At 37.1% G+C, this 19,852-nt stretch overlaps 1 protein-coding gene across 3 annotated transcripts in view; it reads right to left on the minus strand.

The window, feature by feature from the left end:
* Nucleotides 1–19,852, minus strand: part of THOC2 (THO complex 2) — a 132,201-nt gene that overhangs the window by 29,636 nt on the left and 82,713 nt on the right. For all 3 annotated transcript variants that reach the window (XM_025372584.1, XM_025372581.1, XM_025372582.1), the window contains exons 13-22: nt 16,679–16,720; nt 16,115–16,245; nt 15,911–16,012; nt 11,876–11,960; nt 10,272–10,365; nt 9,406–9,486; nt 7,432–7,528; nt 5,294–5,411; nt 3,238–3,417; nt 2,068–2,232 (exon numbers count right to left, since the gene is read on the minus strand). In XM_025372584.1, coding sequence (XP_025228369.1) covers nt 2,068–2,232; nt 3,238–3,417; nt 5,294–5,411; nt 7,432–7,528; nt 9,406–9,486; nt 10,272–10,365; nt 11,876–11,960; nt 15,911–16,012; nt 16,115–16,245; nt 16,679–16,720 — 1,095 coding nt within the window. The remainder of the gene's footprint in view (nt 1–2,067; nt 2,233–3,237; nt 3,418–5,293; nt 5,412–7,431; nt 7,529–9,405; nt 9,487–10,271; nt 10,366–11,875; nt 11,961–15,910; nt 16,013–16,114; nt 16,246–16,678; nt 16,721–19,852) is intronic.

Raw genomic sequence — 19,852 nt, forward strand, 5'->3', positions numbered from 1 at the left:
CATAACCCAAAATGAGATGATCAAAGGTTCTGCTTCCAGTTCTACACTGTGATAGTCAAAAGAGTCTCAGCTCCTTACAGCTCAGTTACCTGCCTTCCTTCCTGACTGCTCCATTTTACAATTGTTCTAGAATTTTACAATTGTTTTAGAAGTGGGAAGATTTACGCTCCGTTACTCCCATTTTAGAGAGCATGCTGACAACCACTGAGACCACATAAGTGACAAAGTTACAAAGAACATTAGTTATGAAAAAGGAGTCCCAATTGCATCAGAAACCTGAGGGAATAGCAGTTGGGAAAACAGAGAATTTTTTTTAATTTAGAGGACAGGTCTTATTGAAGGTAACTAATATGAATCTAGATGAGCAGAATGACTTCTAAGGTTCTAACAAAACAGGATAAAATAGGGCTGATGCTATCTGCATAAAAGACAGCCTAGCTACCTGTTCTGGGCAAGATCTAGGATATGAACTAGGTAAAAGCCTATCTTTCAGAACTGTGTCTCAAGGTGGACCACAACCTCAACAGTTAAAACTAAAAATTAGTTTATCGGTATGAGAGGGTTACATGATAGCTCCAGTCTCCCTCCTCTGGGTCTGAATCTGTGATTTCTATTGTTAGGAACCCCATAGTCACTATCTAGTTAGAAAAATAGGCTTGGTCAGAAAAGAAGGCTATACTTCATATTTACCTAGGATGAATATGTCCTTGTCTAAAGTCAGTTTAACTCCCACTTCAAGTTCACACCTTCAGTCAAATGAAGAGACATAACAGTTCTGCATTTCAAATCGCCTGGGGAGCTAGACTTATGGAATAGAACTGATATCTACAATTATTGCTGTACTTCTCACTATTGTTCAAAAATCTCATCTCAAGAATCTGAGCAGGCCAGGCACAGTGGCTCATGCCTGTAATGCCAGCACTTTGGGAGGCCAAGGCAGGCGGATCACCTGAGGTCAGGAGTTTGAGACCAGCCTGGCCAACATGGCAAAACCCCATCTCTTCTAAAAATACAAAAATTAGCTGGGTGTGATGGTGGACACCTGTAATCCCAGCTACTTGGGAGCTTGGGATAGGAGTTGAATCCAAGAAGTGGAAGTTGCAGTGAGCTGAGATTACACCACTGCACTCCAGCCTGGGAGACAGAGCGAGACTCTATCTCAAAAAAAAAAAAAAAAAAAAAAAAATCTGAGCAGCGTTTGGCTGAATTATCTCCAAGAGAGCCTGCTGATAGTCAATTTATAGAGGGGACATAGCAGTCACCTCTTCAACAGCGGTTTTCACTCAAGAAGCAAAAGCAAGGATCCCAGGGCAGCTAGGATGCCCATCCAGTGCAACCACAAGGTTGCTGGGAAACCCCTTTTCCAGAGAGTGGCATGTTGCCTACAGATACAAGATTTATATCTGACTTGGCTAGAATGACCTGCTCCATTTTCCGACCTGGCAAAGTTCAGCCAACCTCAGACAATCAGGTGTTCCTGTTTGCTAGGATTCCATATTGCTGATTAGTGTGTTCACTTAGCACAGGGCAGGTCAGAATTCCTAAGATGAAGCAACTCTCCCACCTCTGTCTGTCAAGAAATCAGGTACTCTCTTGTACAGCTGAGAATGATCTACCATGGGGTGTGACAACAGTAAGACATTACACAAAGACAGCATACAATTCTCTGGATTGAGAGGATCTAAAGGGGAAGAAGCTAGCCTAACACCACTCCCTTATTGTCTTTTCCCCTTCAGAGTGTATACATAACACAGGAATTCCTGCATAGTGCTAACAAAGTGATAATTAAATCAAGTAACAGTTAGGAAAGAAGTGGGAGACTGTAGCAGTTGATATGTAAACACTAACAGCAGATGTTTGATTAAATGATTAGACTCCAAATTTCTCATCACCTTTTTTGTATACCTCTACCACACAGCTCTGTACCCCTATTGGAAACAAAGAAGGAATCCTAGTTTAAGGGCCAAAACCTTCCCCCAAAATCTGTAGTGAAATGTACTTACAGATAAAATAGTTAAGAAATAATTTGGATCGTTCTTGAGCGGCAGAAAAGACACTTATACTTACCGAAATATGATGCGCATACATTGGCCTAGACAGGAAAAATGCTGCATCATGGGGCGTATGAAATTCATTACAGAGTACATCAATTGAAGGCACTCGCTTTATATAATCTTCTGTGCTCAGATTAGATGCTAAAAACCCACCAAACTGCACCAGGGTATCATGACACTAAATTTAAAAAATAAGACAAAATCAACATATTTTCCAAAGTGATTAAGAAGTCATTTCAGGAATATTTTAACAATTAAGAATCCAAATTTTATAACTTAAAAGGACTTTAGAGACCATCTACAAGTATAATCACATGACCATATTACGAAAAAAGATGCCAAGGCCCTGACAGGTTGACTAATCCAAGGCTTTACTAGCCAACTAGGTCTCTTAAATGTCAAGCTGTTGTTCATCACTTTTAGTGGAATATATTTACCTAAATCAAATAAGATAATAACCATAGACAAACAGAAGTCAATTCCTTTGCCCTTAAAAGAAGAAAACTTTATTTACAGAATATATTTATAAATATTAAGTACCAAAACTTAAGATCAGCCCACAAAATGTGTTTAACTATCATCAACTACAACGCAAAGAAAAAGAGAGATAGCAACCCAGCCTGGGCAACATGGCAGAGCTCCGACTCTGCAAAAAAAATCCAAAAATTAACCAGGCATGGTGGTGCATGCCTATAGTCCCCAGTTACTCGGGAGGCTCAGGTAGACTGATCACTTGAGCCAGGGAGGTAGAGGCTACAGTGAGCTGAGATCATGCACTGCACTCTAGCCTGGGTAACAGAGTGAGGCCTTGTCTTAAAAAAAAAAAAAAGGAAGAGAGAGCGAGCATGCATGAGTGAGCAAGCAAGCAAGCATCTATTCTGTTATGACTGAGATTTCCAGAGATCAGGAAAGATATAGATGCAAACAACTTGAAGTTGCAGGAATTTAATGATGTAATATTTAATTAATTGACAGCCTTATACATAACATATCTTGGAGCTATCTCTTAAATATCATAATTTACATAGAAATAGACCCTATTTCCAGAATGTCTTTCACATTAGATTAGGATGTCTCATATTCACATGATGTGCAAAAATGACATTTTTCAAATTATAACACATTATCTTCCTTTAACAGGATTAAAAACATGTACATAAACATAAAAGCCACTTTAACTTGCCTGGTCATAGAGCTTTCCCACAAGTTTCAAATGTTTCTCTCCACCTTCCTGAAAGATTACCCCATTTCTCTGCTGAGCCATAAGCAGACAGAGAGGAAGGGCAAGATCATGGTCCAATAGAGCATCCTTTAATCTCTGAGAGGATTTTTTAGTGTTTCTGATCTGACCAAAATAACCACCCTGCACGAGAAAAGACACAAATTTACCAGTGTACAGTACATAACCCATGCTAATTTGAAAAAAGGCAGAAAAAAGTTGAGTTAAAATCCTTAATATAAAAAACTCCGACATTCCACATTCCTTCCCTTACACAAATTTATTTCAGTGACTATTACAGACTACAGTCACTGGCTTAAAAGCAAATGTCAATTGAATTTAAATTTTTGCAAATTTTCCATTTTCCACCTTGCAGTCCGAAAGGATTATTCGTTATTCAGTATGGCACAGATTCAACAGAGCAACTAAGACTTAAGGGAGTGAGGATATCAAAGATCACAGAAGATTTAGTAATTATTTGGTAATTTTATTTATTTATTTATTTATTTATTTATTTATTTATTTATTGAGACAGAGTCTCACTCTCTTGCCCAAGCTGGAGTGCAATGGCGAGATCTTGGCTCACTGCAACCTCCGCCTCCTAAGTTCAAGCAATTCTCCTGCCTCAGCCGCCCAAGTAGCTGGGATTACAGGTGCCCACCACTACGTGTGGCTAATTTTTTGTATTTTTAGTAGAGGTGGGGTTTTGCCATATTGGCCAGGCTGGTCTCGAACTCCTGACCTCAGGTGATCCACCCACCTCCCAAAGTGCTGGGATTATAAGCGTGAGCCACCACGCCCGGCCTTATTTGGTAATTATTTTCCTTATGGATGCATTTCTTACTGTCTTTTTTTTTTTCTTTTTTATTATACTTTAAGTTCTAGGGTACATGTGCACAATGTGCAGGTTTGTTACATATGTATACATGTGCCATGTTGGTGTGCTGAACCCATTAACTCGTCATTTACATTAGGTATATCCCCTAATGCTATCCCTCCCCCGTCCCTCCACCCCACAACAGGCCCTGGTGTGTGATGTTCCCCTTCCTGTGTCCAAGTATTCTCATTGTTCAATTCCCACTTATGAGTGAGAACATGCAGTGTTTAGTTTTCTGTTCTTGCGATAGTTTGCTGAGAATGATGGTTTCCAGCTGCATTCACATCCCTGCAAAGGACATGAACTCATCCTTTTTTATGGCTGCATAGTATTCCATGGTGTATATGTGCCACATTTTCTTAATCTAGTCTATCATTGATGGACATTTGGGTTGGTTCCAAGTCTTTGCTATTGTGAATAGTGCCACAATAAACATACATGTGCATGTGTCTTTATTGCAGCATGATTTATAATCCTTTGGGTATATACCCAGTAATGGGATGGCTGGATCAAATGGTATTTCTAGTTCTAGATCCTTGAGGAATCGCCACACTGTCTTCCACAATGGTTGAACTAGCTTACAGTCCCACCAATAGTGTAAAAGTGTTCCTATTTCTCCACATCCTCTCCAGCACCTGTTGTTTCCTGACTTTTTAATGATCGCCATTCTAACTGGTGTGAGATGGTATCTCATTGTGGTTTTGATTTGCATTTCTCTGATGGCTAGAAAATTTTTGCAATCTACTCATTTGACAAAGTGTTAATATCCAGAACCTACAAAGAACTCAAACAAATTTACAAGAAAAAAACAAACAACCCCATCAAAAAGTGGGCAAAGGATATGAACAGACACTTCTCAAAAGAAGACATTTATGCAGCCAACAGACACATGAAAAAATGCTCATCATCACTAGCCATCAGAGAAATACTTACTGTCTTTTATACTTTGTTTCAGCTTTTTTAAAAAGTTGAAGTAATTACTGTATCTCAATTTCAAAAGGGGGGTAGGGGTGGTTGTGAAAGGAAGGTATGTATGGCTTTGACATTTGGTTTTATAAACTTACATATTGTTTGGATTCTTTACTATGACCATGCATACATTATGAATTTTAAAAGTTGATGAACAAAAATAGCAATTCTTACCTCAGCTTTTAGCTGCTCTCCACCAGTCATAGCCTCTAGTTGCTCCATTGTCATTTCCTCTGTAATTTCTATTCCTGCCATTTTTTGCACCACTTCTTTCAATATAAGCAGGTCAAAACTATTCAAAAAGAAAAAAGAAACAGTCTATAGTTAGACCTTCAAATATAACAGTAACAATATATTGTAATTAATATACTGAGAAACCCTAAATTATTTGTATATAAATATGGGGGAAGGGGCGGAAGCAGTTTTTAACTGCATTCCTAGAACTATATTGACAAATACTTGGTGTGTAAGTTCATTTTAACTTTTACTTGGAAATAATTTCAAATTTACAGATTGGATGGAAAAATAAAAACAGTAAAAAACTCACCCATATATCCTTTACCTCAACTTCACCTGGTAACATTTTTACTCCTGCTTGATCATTTGCATTTCCTCTCCCTCTCTGGAGCCCCTTTCTACATGCATAGTCAGACACTCAATTTTTTAATCATTTGAGGGAAATTTATATACCATGGCCTTTTACCCCTAAAATTTCTAAGACTGCATTTCCTAAGAGAGCTATTCTCTTAAATAACCACAGCACAGTTATCCATTTTAGTACATCAAACACTGATAAAATACTTAAATCTACCATTGATATTTCATTTTATCAGTTGACCCAATAAAGTCCTTCACAGCATTTTTTCTCCTCCAATACAGGATGGCCAAAACATTTTTGATGGTATAGAGCCATTTCTAAATAATCCGTTTACTAAAAAGGGACAAAGATGTAGCATGGTCACATACACTTGGAAGAGAGGCAGGGAAGGAAGGAAAAAAAGAAGTTCTAAGCTGTGATATCCGAGCCAAAGATGACAATTTAGTGGCCAGCCCAGAGCACATTTCAGTAATGTGCCAACAGTTACGCTTTTTAATCGTCAAAGTTTAGGACTACCAGTGAAAATAATATCTTACGTCCTCCAAGATCTTCTTTAATTAGTTAATCTAAACAAAGTAAAAACATTCTTTCCTAAAAACTCTAGATGTTTCTCCAAACGTAAGGTCAGACATACCCAAGACACAAGCTAATAGACAAAAGAACCATTTTCTAAGATTCTTATTAAGGGTTTGTTCTCTCAACTTGCCGTGCTTTCCTTAGTTGCTTTTTTTTGTTTGTTTGTTTTTTAAAGAAAGCCCTCATGAAAACTAGTATATAAGTACCAATGAAACAGTTTATTTTTTCTTCAAACTATGTTTTAATTAGATGGTCACAAAAACTGTATTCATAGTACAGAAAGCTGAGTTACAGATTTTAAAAATGATATATGTTATTCCGGCCTATAGATAAAGAAGAATAAAAATATATAGAAGTGGCAGAGAGATGAGCATAAGGGATGTGCCAAAAAAAAAACATAAGTTTAAATATTTTTTAAGTTTTCCCTAAGCCAAAATAAGAATCTGTCAATAATTACTTAGGTAATACTTGTTTGGAACACCAAATAGCTTTTAATGTTTTGTTTGTTTGCTTTCTACCAGAAAGCTTCTGAAAACAATTTCAGGTTCTTTGATTCTAGTCAGTCTACTTCTCATGAGGTTTAATATACATACATACTAATTCAAACTCTAAGCACTGATATTGGCCCAAAATAAAATAAACTTCAGTATTCATAAAGCAAAAAGGACATTGTCCAAAAGGTATGGAAGCCTTATGTATCTCTAAAACTCAAATTCAAAAATTATGCTTTAAAGGTATTATATATACCCTCAAAATAAACATGTTCCTACCAGATGTTCAATGTGATACAGGTCAATTACTGCATACTGACCTAGTGCAGTATGTTTTGTTATAGGAAGATACACAATATATCATATTAGGCATTTACTCAAAAGCCCAATAGGCAGTCAAAATAAATGAAAGTATATTTTTAGTGCATTAACGTATATAGCCAAATAGTACATTTATTCGTGAAAAAAAGTGTCTATTTATGTATTATCACTTAACTAAAGAATTTCATGTAAATAAGTGAGCAACTATTCTACTTGAGCCTACAACCAACAAGTAAGTAGTCTTTCAGGATAATAGGAGTCTCAATAACCCCAAACCACCAGAAGTACTCTATTGAATTTCGTTATGTATAATTTGCTATGAATACCTTTTGCCCGCCTTTAGCTGATTGGCAACATACTGAAGAAGACCAGCAAGATCAATTGGATATTTACGAAAAACTGCACCACAGAAACTAGCCAGACCTATATGAAATAAAAAAGGAGTAAAAACAACTCATAAAACAAAATGCACAAGTATCATTTCAACTAAACCTCTAAAATAAAATGAGATAGGAATAATTGCATTGCTGATGCTGTTGAATGGAGTTTCATAATAATAACAATAACCAATATTTATTGAGCATACATATGTCAAGCACTGTACCAAGCACTTTATCATGATTATCTCACTTAATCCTTGCAACTATTATCCTAGGTTGGTATCACCTATTGATGAAGCAAATTCAGAACAGATATGTCATGTAACTTGCTCACGGTCACATAGTACAAAGTAGAGCAGTAAGTCAAATCTTTGCAGCCTGATTCCAGAGTTTGTGAAACTAAGATATAACAAAATCTTGCAGATCACTCAGTAAACTTGAATAAATGACAAAATGCCAGCCCCCGAATGTGAGTCAAGGAAAAAAAAAAAATCTCTTTTTATCTAAGAACATGCTACTAGTTGTGGAGGTGCAAGAAAATAAAGTATTACCAGACCTAGAAGCAGACAAGAGACCAATTTTAACCAATGGTCCTTATCATACCATGAATAGGGAGGAGACTCCAGCCAATACAAGAGTAGGAGATGCAAGTAAAGTCAAGTACTCTGCAAGCTATTCCACAACTATTTGCTAAGCACCTAAATGATATTGGACAAAACTCAAGTCCTGCCCTCAAGGAGCTGAGTCTAGTGGAAGATACAGAAAAGTAAACAAATAACTATGATGAGCAAAATGCTCCATGGGAATATAAAAGAGGAACGCCCAATTCAGACTTGTAGGTGGGAGCATTAACAGAAAAAGCTTTCCAGAGGAAGTGACCTCTAAGCTGAAATCTAATGAATAAACAGAACACGGAGTGGGCCATGAAGGGTATTCCAAGTCAAGTGAATAATGGGCAAAAGTTCATGGAAAGTACAAGAAGTTCAGTATTAATGGAATCTAGAATATTGGGAAGCAGGGAAAAGATGAGGCTAGAACAGTGCAAAAGGACCTGATTTCAAAAGAACTTACTTGTATGACTTATTAAACATTTCGGACTTTAAAGGACAATGGGGAGCCACTGCAAGATTCCGCTATCAGATACAATAAGTTGAAAGAAAGGGAACTGGCTGCTAGAAACCAAAGGTACAAGAATTAAAAAGAAATATGGTTAGTTTTTTTGGTTAAACTAAGTCAAGTTTTTGTTCTTTTAAGATGACTGGAACCTCAGGATGGAATGGGAAGAAATGAGACTAGCTCCCTTACGATCAACTCCTATAAAATAATGTTAGTTAAAAAGGAGATTTTTGGCTAGGCATGGTGGCTCATGCCTGTAGTCCCAGCACTTTGGGAGGCCAACGTGGGCAGATCACTTGAGGTCAGGAGTTCGAGACCAGCCTGGCCAACATGGTGAAACCCTGCCTCTAACGAAAATATAAAAATTAGCTGGGCATGGTGGCGCATGCCTGCAATCCCAACTACTAGGGAAGCTGAGGCAGGAGAATTGCTAGAACCTGGGAAGCGGAGGCTGCAGTGAGTCGAGATCACGCCACTGCACTCCAGCCTGGATGACAGAGCAAGACTCCATCTCAAAAAATAAATAAATAAATAAATAAAAAGAAGGAGATTTCATCTCCCCAGTAATGCTTACCCAAATTCTATCACAGTCAATAATGGTCTCTTAAGTTAGGAAAATAAATAAGTACCATATCAACCTCCTTAAGTAGCCAAGGACTCTGTAGAACAAACTCAGTAGCTAGATATTCTCAACAACTCTTAACGAATAGGCTTCTAAAAGTCTCTAAGCGTAGGTAATAAAACACATAACATGGCAGTTACCACAGACAGTATTTTCATTTTCTCAAAAATAAAAATACTTACTCTGAAGCCAGCTTGAGATGGTTGTGTCATCATGTTTCATTCTTTCCTTTTCTGGATTAGCTAAAGCTTCAATGATACAATCTTTCATACATTAAGAAAAAACTTAAGTCATTACATCTCTAATAAAGACCCTTAAAACATAAATATGCCACACCATAGGGGCAAAATTGTTGGTCATTACAAATTATCTTTTTTTTCCAAGACCAGGGATGTTGCTAAAACTAATTATTGAAAAATACACTCATTGTAGTACCAACATTCCTTCTTTAGCCTCCTTTCCATCTTTCAGCAATCAAGATAGATTCCATCAATATCAAGATGTCTGGTAAGCCAGTTGGGTGCAGTGGCTTATGCCTGTAATCCCAGCACTTTGGGAGGCCAAGGTGGGTGGATCACTTGAGGTCAGGAGTTCAAGATCACCCTGGCCAACCTAGTGAAATCCCATCTCTACCAAAAAACAAGGAAATTAGCCAGGTGTGATAGCACCCGCCTGTAATCCCAGCTACTTGGGAAGCTGAGCCAAGAGACTCACTTGAACCCAGGAGGCGGAGGTTGCAATGAGCGGAAACCGTGCCACTGCACTCCAGCCTGGGCGACAGAGCAAAACTCCATCTCGCAAAAAAAAGTCTGGTAAGCCTCATGTCTCCCTTTATACAACACAAAGACACACACACACACACACACTCTCTCTCTCTCTCTCTCTCACACACACACACACACACACACACTACTGACTGACCAAACTTCAGATCAGCCACCTGAATCAACCTCAGATGGTTACCAAACGAAAACAGAATGAAAATAAAACATTTACCATATGATCTATTAAATATGAAATCTACATATTACTTCATTTGAAAGGATACAGGCCAAGACATCATAATTCAATGAAGTGAGGTATTTCAATGAATCTACTACAGGTGTTATTAAGTTATCATACTTTTGTATTTGTGACAAGATCTGGAAAACAGCAACAAATAATAGAAGGCATTAACTGATCAAAGGATTTCTACTGTGCCAACTAAGTAATGGCTACACTTTTTATTTTTCAAAAGAAATAATGCTTATAATTAAAGTGGTTTCCTATATAAATATTTAAATAAAGTGGTTTCTGTATAAATATTTCATATTTATATAGAAATTACTATTTTATCACTGGCTTAGAGAATATTTTCTTAGGCTACATTTTTCAGTTAGAAAATAATTCCAATTCTATAAAAAAATGACAGTGGTAATCTGACTGGAATTGCAATGAATCTGTAGATTCCTTTGGGCGGTATGGACATTTTAACTATATTGACTCTTCCAATCCAAGAGCATGGAATGTCTTTCCATTTGCTTTTAGCATCTATGATTTCTTTCATCAGTGTTTTACAGTTCTAATACAGATCTTTCACCTCCTTGGTTAGATATATCTCTTGGTACTTTTTTTGTGACTATTGTAAATGGGATTGTGCTCTTGATTTGGTTTTCAGCTTGAACATTATTGGTGTATAGAAATGCTACTGATTTTTGTATGTTGATTTTGTATCCTGAAACTTTACTATGGGTACACACAGACATAAAGATAGAAAGACACTGGGGACTCTAAAAGTAAGTGGGGGGGGGGGGCTTGTCAAGGTTTGAAAAACTACCTACTGGGTACTATGCTCACAATTTGGGTGAGGAGTTCAATAGAAGCCCAAACCTCAGCATTATGCAATACATCCATGTAATAAACCTGCACATGTACCCCTTGAATCTTAAAAAAATTAATTAAAAAAGGAAATAACTCCAGTTGGCCTAAAGCTGAATTTTGGAATGAAAGAGTCTAGTCTCTCTCATGTGTTTTAGAAATCTCTAAATATTGGCCAGGCATGGTGGCTCACGCCTATAATCCTAGCACTTCAGGAGGCCAAGGCTGGTGGATTACCTGAGGTCAGGAGCTCAAGACCAGCCTGGCCAACATGGTGAAACCACATCTCTACTAAAAATACGAAAAATTAGCCAAGTGCAGTGGCGCACGCCTGTAATCCCAGTTACTCGGGAGACAGGCAGGAGAATCGCTTGAACCCGGGAGGCAGAGGTTGCAGTGAGCCAAGATCGGATCACTGCACTACAGCCTGGGTGACAGAGCAAGACTTCATCTCAAAAAAAATAAATAAACATTGCAGTGATAGTATTACATGTAAATCACAATGAAATGTCATTTGAATGTTTCTAAAAGCTAAAATCAAGTAATAAGTCCAGAAATCAAAATGTGGTATACAAAATAACATTATATATACAAAATAACTATTATATTGCCTATAATAGTAGCACTGTTACTATTAATAGAAAAATAGATCAATGTGTTACATATATTGTGTATTTTGTTTTTAGTATAACCTTAAGATGTTTCATTTTCTAACATCATTCTATTTCCACCTGAGCTGATTTAAAGGCAACAAAAAGAAAAATCCCTTAAAATAATATTAACCTCAAAACATACATAATCAAACAAAATGGTTGGATTGCTGTGGCTCAACTTCCCAATTTGTCTTCCAGAAGGCTTCACATTTTCCTTGGTTAGGCGCCTACAGAGGAAGAAAAAGGTGGCAGGGATCATCTTAAGTAACATTCCTTGTAACGTTGATAGCTTTGTTACATCATCATGGGGGAAAAAGCAATTATTCCCCAAATATCGAAAACGGATTAATGCAAACAACCACATTCATCACATCCTTTATGGCAGGATTTGGGCTATTTTGGTTAGGGATTCTCCCAGAGGGTATTGAGATTTTATATTAAATGCTTAACATTTATAAAATACACATTTCCACTTCATAGTAATAGTCTGATAATCAGTAAAACTCTTAATGTACTCTGCAAGTACGTAAAACTCTTCTTACAAAGAATCAAAATTATTTCAGATTTAGGAGGACTCATTTATCAGTTTAGGGATTAAGATATCAAATTTGGTGTCAAGCAATGAAATGCCTCATGCCATCTGGCTCAGTGACTCTAACACAGCAATAGGTAATGCTGCACTCCTCAATATGTAAAGTTATCTGCTTTTCATATTCAAGGTAAACAATGTTTTGAAACTAAATTCTACTCCTTTCCTTCCTATTTCTTCCTTTGCTCATCATCCTTTTACCAGCATTCTTCAAATTTATATTTATTAATTCTTAGAGTTCAAAACAATTATTATACAGAATCTTAAATGTCTCTGCTGAGATTATTACATAATAAATCTAGAGACTTGAAAAGGCTACAAGTGACAGGAAGGAAGCTTTCTAGGATGAAAATATAATGAAGTAAATTATGAATTCAGTTTATAATTCAGGAGATGTGACCATTATCCAAGTGACAAACTTGCTATAATTAATTTCTCATGACAAAACTGGCCCCATCAATCAAAATTATTTCATCATCAACTGCTGCCCTTTCCAATTCTCCATATCCCAGTTTTTATTTCATAGAAAAGAGAGACCATTAGTTTTAACAGTTAGCTATACAGTATTTTGTTCAAATTTCCAACTTACCACTACCTGTCCCTATTTCTAACCCCAATATTTCAGGTGCCTCCCTCTATTTGCCAAGGTCAACCCCTCCTCTCTCTGTTTTTTATTCCATTCCCTTCTGCCTCCATCACCCTGGAGGGACAAACAAACAAAAATTAAAGAAATATTTTATTGTCTTTGTCTTCCCCTCAAACCACCAGTGTCTAGCATATGGAACACAACAAACATTTGTAGAAAGAATTATTAAATGCCCTATAGCAAGCTCATGTTTTAAATAGTATTCAAAACTCATGAAATTCTACAAGTAATAAATTAATACATTATATGCTTAATGTAAAAATTTCAAACAGTAACAAAATCATATTGTTTAAGCCTGGTAAAATAGTTTTAACTTATGAATATAACAAAAATCCAAGTATATTAAAAATTCTGCACATATTATTCTGTAGTAAATTATATTTTTATTCATTCATATTAATACCTACGATGACAGTCAAAGTACTAAGCATTAGAAAAACAAGGAAGATTGTGTCTCTCAGCCTTTTGGCTGAGGTCAAGCATAGAAATATAAGGATGAGGCCGGGTGCAGTGGCTCACACCTGTAATCCCACCACTTTGGGAGGCCGAGGTGGGTGAATCACAAGGTTAGAAGTTTGAGACCAGCCTGGCCAACATGGTGAAACCCCGTCTCTACTAAAAATACAAAAAATTAGCTGGACGTAGTGGTGGGCGCCTGTAATCCCAACTATTTGGGAGGCCGAGGCAGGAGAATAGCTTGAACCCAGGAGGCAGAGGTTGCAGTGAGCCAAGATCGTGCCACTGCAGCACTCCAGCGTGGGCGACAGTACAAAACTCCATCTCCCCAAAAAAAAAAAAAGGATGAATAACAGAATAACAGTTGCTGCTCTCAAGCCTGGTCCAGTGAGGGAGACAGATTTAAAATTATTTATTAAATTTCAATATTCTTAAAAAGAGCAATCAACAGAATAGTACTTATATGCTATTGATAATCTAAAAGGTGGCTGGGGTGTGGTGGCTTACGTCTGTAACTCCAGCACTAAGACTAAGAGGTCAAGGTGGGAGGATCACTTGAGGCCAGGAGTTCAAGACCAGCCTGGGCAACATAGTGAGGTCCCATTTTTACAAAGAAAAAACAATATTAATATAATAATAATAATAAGAGGGGAAAATATATTCGTACTGACTTGCATATACATAAGAATATATGGAAGGATAAATAAGAGACTAAACAGTGGTTACTTTATTTTCCTTGGGGGGAAGAACTGAGTAGATGGAGGATGGGGTGAGACTTTTTGCTGTATGTATACCTTTTATATTTACTGAAACTTAACCCATGTAAACATATAAACTATTCAAAACATTAGATAATTAATAACAGAAAAACAATCATATCAATGTACCTAGAGGTATGATAACATTATATGCATAAAAAATAGCGGTGGAAATAAAGATCGATTGTGCTTGGCAGTTTATGCTAGGGAAGCCTTCACTGGAAGTAACACTGGAGCTCACTCTCCAAGAATGAGGTCACCAGATGGAAAGGGGGAAAGGAAGGTAAGGGAAAATCTGTACCAACAGAGGAAACAAAAAGTATATACAGGGGAAGAGAAGCTAAGGAGAGAGTGGTACATTTAGGGAAACATTAGTAGGCTCAGCACATCTGGAAGTAGAATTGGCAGGAAAGGAGGTTGTATGCAGGGAGGGACAAACCAGGGAGGACCTCTTATTTATATCACCATGCCATAGAGCCTAACATATACCTTCAGGTAAAGTCAGTCACCAAAGGATTTTTAAGTAAGAGAATATACAAATCACTGTAATACGCCAGATAAAAGAACTAAGGGAGTGGTGGCAGAGACAGCGGATGAATTTAAGGTATTTAATAATGCTTAATGTATTATTAAACAATCCATGCAGAGCACTTAGTTCAATGTCTGGCACATATAGTAAGAGCTCCCCTAAATATTAGCTGATGTTGTTAAGCTAGAAACTGTACCTGGAGAACTCTTAAGTCCAGAAACTCTTTCAGATCTAATATCGTCTCCTGCCAAGCAAAACTCCCCCAAGTGAAATCATTTACTCTCATCTATCCTCCCATAGCACTTTATTCATGCTGTATAACATGTATAACCTATTAAACTAGGTTGTTTCAATATAATTCATAGGCTCACAGGGAAAAAAAATAGATTGTGATCATGCACACACCTGTTTTCCCAGTAGACTGTGACCAGAAACAGTATCACTGGGCAAAGACAACATTTAACAGATATTACACACTGTTAAATCTCAATAAACTGAGAACGAACTACTTTTAATTAGAATACCATACCACATGAATTTAAAAAAGGAATGACAACTGACAATAGCCTCATTGAAAACACTTGCAATACAGCAATGTAATTAAGTATCTAAACTAATACGAATCTGAAGTATATGATTTTCATAATTAAACTTCAAATAATCTACTGGGAAGTAGAACATCACTCTTATGTTTTTAATGATATGAAAATAAAAGTGTACAAATTTTTTTAAAAAAGAAATTTCTCAAAAGTTGACTCCCTGCAGAGATAGTTCTGGATAATTTCATTAGTTCTTCCTAACAGATTAAAAAAATTTATTATGGCAACTTTCAGCAGAGGAAACTGCTAGAACTTTTACTACCTTGCACAAATCACTAAAGGTGAGCAAAGGCCACAGCAGGCTGTCCTTAAAAAGAAGAAAACAAAACCCTCATCCTATAACATGATGCATGTATTAAAGAGGATTTTCATTAGATTTTTATCCATATGTAAACAGGACAACTATGAAAACATTAACTTGGTAGTCAAAATGAGCTAAAACCACAGTTAATAGTCATTCCATCTGTAGTATATAAATCAGCTATACCATTCACAACACATAGGCTTTCTCAAAACTGAGGCTCAGACAAGCTACCTGAAAGAAAATAAATGAGCTCCAGATATAATTTAGATTAATATGAAAAATAAATTAAAACTTACTTCATGATATATTTGGCTCTGTCTATTGTTTGAGCTTTAACTTTTACTAAAAGTGGGTGACTGTTATAAGTTTCATTCTTCCACTGGCCATACAGACGGTATCTTAAAAAACGATGAGATGAAGAATTAGGAAAAGTTAAACACTTAGAGGTTAATATACTAGAATTACTAATAGTTAAAAACATGAAAATAATATGTATTTACCTATGCTGATATGGAAATGTTTTAAACATTCCCCATAGTTCCTCAGACATACAAGCATTGCAGTCCATCAAAGAAAGAGAGGGAAGTAGTACCTGGTCAGTAATGCTAAGCAAACAGCTAAGGATAACTTCCTAAAAGAAAGAAGGAAAAGTTATTTCAGTAAGAGGTCTATATTAATATAATCAACAATAAATTCATGACAGCCTTGGGAAAATTACTGTTTCTTAATCTCATAACACACAATATCCCATTCCTCACCCACCTTTTTCACAATGCTTATTTATGTTTCTCCATCTAAGACATAAAATGGGGTGAGGAAAGGAAAGGGGTAGCAAAGGAATGAGGAACTTTTATCTCTCTTCGTTTTTCAACATATTAATCCTCAGGGGAAAAAATGTTAATCTTAAAAGATAACTTTGCATAAGCTGCCAAAAACTATAATCAGCATCTACATTATAAAACAATTACTCATACAGATGATTAAAGCTTGTTCACAGTAAAATTAGTAGTATACTGTACCAAGACAAACATTAGACACATTATTGGATTTTTCTAGTCTCTTACCGTTTTTTCTTTATCTTCTTGTTTGCTTCCATCAGACTGAAACTATAATTTAAAAAAAGAAACTAATAAAATACAAAATGGCTAAGATTATGGTGTCACAATTTAGGTTCTAATTTGAAAAAAACTTTAACTTGCACATGATTCTTACTTTTTACAAATATGTAGATTTTAAATATAGCCTGTTAACCTTTTTAAATTTTATCTATGTTTCTAACCTCTAAGTCATACTTGATATCCATGAATTTTAAGTGTCAATTTTTATAAACCAATTATTTTCTCAACCTATCAAACCAACGCATCCTAAAATTGATCTAAGTATTTATTATAAAAATGTAGTGAGGGCTGGGCATGGTGCCTCACGCCTGTAATCCCAGGACTTTGGGAGGCCAACGTGGGCAGATCCCCTGAGGTCAGGCGTTTGAGACCAGCCTGTCCAACATGGCGAAACCCCGTCTCTACTGAAAATACAAAAATTAACCAGGCATAGTGGCGCGCACCTGTAGCCTCAGCTACTCGGGAGGCTTAGGCAGAAGAACCGCTTGAACCCAGGAGGCATAGGTTGCAGTGAGCCAAGACCATGCCATTGCACACCAGCCTGGGCGACAAGAGCAAAAAAAAAGAAAAAAAAAATTGTGGCCAGTACAATAATTTCATTATAATACATTTGCATTTTTCCATCCAGAGATTATAGTTTTTCTTCTACGGAATTAGTATAATCAAACACTAAAGCAACAAAAAGCAAAAACAAAGCCAAATTAAACACAAAGAAATTTAAAACTATCTTTTAATTCACCACTCCCAAAGTCCTCACTGAAAGATAAGCCCAAAATACCAATAACATTACTAACAAAGACAAAACCATTGCTTAAACTGTACAGACTGAATGAAAAATCCTGGGTCTGTATTATATAAACAATTTGTAGATTTGCAGATGAGCCCCTAAAGTGATGTTTGACAAGGATGTCTATTAATTCAAAATTAAACAGTGAATGATATTTGTGTGAATGTAAACAGAGACAGCGGGTGGAGTCTGTAGAAGACAAAAAGACAACTAAAGTACTGACAACCAGTGACAATCTAGATTTCTGACAAGAATTTAGCTCAATATCAAGTGAGAAAGAGGGAAAAGCTAATATGCGGATAATAAGCTTCTTATTTTCTTGGTAGATAAGGGTGTTTTGTGTATGCATACATTTTCACACTTCAGTAATGGATGTTACCACAGGAAAAGTCTAACCGTTATGCTACATTTTCACATAACACTAATTCAGGGCCTGCCATGTTACCTTTATGGGAAAATACATACACTCAATTTGTTTTTAATTGGCAGGTTAAAAAGGTATGGTTCCTTTCACAGAAATAATTTATTAAGTCAACATATATCCTGGTAAGCAAAGAGGAACTGGGTTACAGAGGAGTGGCCTGGCAGAAAAAAGCCAGATGGTTTGGTTTGGGGGTGGTGAGGTGGCACACACATAATTCTGGTGGCATATAGGATGTACATTGGGAAACAAAAATACAGGTATCCTGTAATTGGAAAAACTAGGTTTATAGTATATTATGTCGGGGATAAAGACAGTTAAGCTCCTCCTTTCCTGGTATACTATAATTTAAACAAATCTAGTAAAGCAACACGCAGTTTTTTTCCCACAGAAATAAAACATTTTCTTATTTACTAAGTTGTCCTAATTCCCTTTCTAGGTGACTCTTATGAGTTTCAAGCATCTATTCTCTAGATTTCATATCAATTTCAAGCATCAATTCTCTAGATTTCATAAGCAGGAAAATTTGAAAAGGGGAAAGAAATATAGGAAGCAAAATAAAACCAACTAGAAGAGCAGTAAAAGACCTTCCTATCAAAGTCGAATTATAGCAAGAATGTACAAAATTAAATCAAGAAGTACATGCAAATAAAAGGAATTTTCTTGTTTGGTAGGAAAATACATTCTACTCCCTTGATACTTTTTCTCTTAGTTTAATTTGCTTTTTAATTCAAAGCAACTGTAAGATTCTCACACAACACTATAAGTTTTATTGAATGCCAGCTAGAAATGGGAGGGAGACAGAAACAGGGAGGGAGAACAAGAGACATGCATTCATGCATTCATTCATTCATTTACTGACTAAATTCCAGGCATTGGGAATTCAAATATGAACAGGACAGAGTACTGGCACCTCTTGAAGATCAAAAACTATACTTGGGCCAGGCATGGTGGCTGATGCCTGTAATCCAAGCACTTTGGGAAGCCAAGGCAGACGGATCATGAGGTCAGGAGTTAGAGACCAACCTGACCAATATGGTGAAACCCCATCTCTCCTAAAAATACAAAAAACTAGCCAGGCATGGTGGCACATGCCTATAGTCCCAGTTACTCGGGAAACTGAGGCAGGAGAATTGCTTGAACCCGGGAGGTGGTGGTTGCAGTGAGCCTAGATCACGCCACTGCACTCCAGCCTAAGAGCAACAGAGCAAGACTCCGTCTCAAAAAAAAAAAAAAAAAAAAGGTTTTGAAAATGGAAAATAAAACCTGCAGATCTATGAAGATCAAAGGGGAAGTTTTAAAAAAAGCTGTATCAATTGTTGAGACCTGGCAAATTATTTAAATTTCATCAGCCTAATTTCTATGAACTCTCAGAAATCATGGCTTCGGTGGCTGGCAAGGTGGTCAAATAGAAACAGCTCCAGTCTGCAGCTCCCAGCAAGAAGGTGAATTATTTCTGCATTTCCAACTGAGGTACCCAGCTCATCTCAGTGGGACTGGTTAAACAGTGGGTGCAGTCCACGGAGGGTGAGCCAAAGCAGGGTGGGGCATCGCCTCACCCAGGAAGTGCAAGGGGTCGGAGAACTCCCTCCCCTAGCCAAGGGAAGCCATGAAGGACTGTGCCGTGAGGAATGGTAGATTCTGGCCCAGATACTAAGCTTTTCCCACAGTCTTCACAATCCGCAGACCAGGAGACTCCCTCTGTGCCTACACCACCAGGGTCCTGGGTTTCAAGCACAAAATTGGATGGCCATTTGGGCAGACACTGAGCTAGCTGCAGGAGTCTTCTTTCACACCCCAGTAGTTCCTGGAACACCAGCGAGACAGAACCATCCACTCCCCTGGAAAGGGGGCTGAAGCCACAGAGCCAAGTGGTCTAGCTCAGTGAATCCCACCCCCACGGAGCCCAGCA

This window comes from Theropithecus gelada, chromosome X (assembly GCF_003255815.1).
Source record: "Theropithecus gelada isolate Dixy chromosome X, Tgel_1.0, whole genome shotgun sequence".
Lineage (NCBI taxonomy): Eukaryota > Metazoa > Chordata > Mammalia > Primates > Cercopithecidae > Theropithecus > Theropithecus gelada.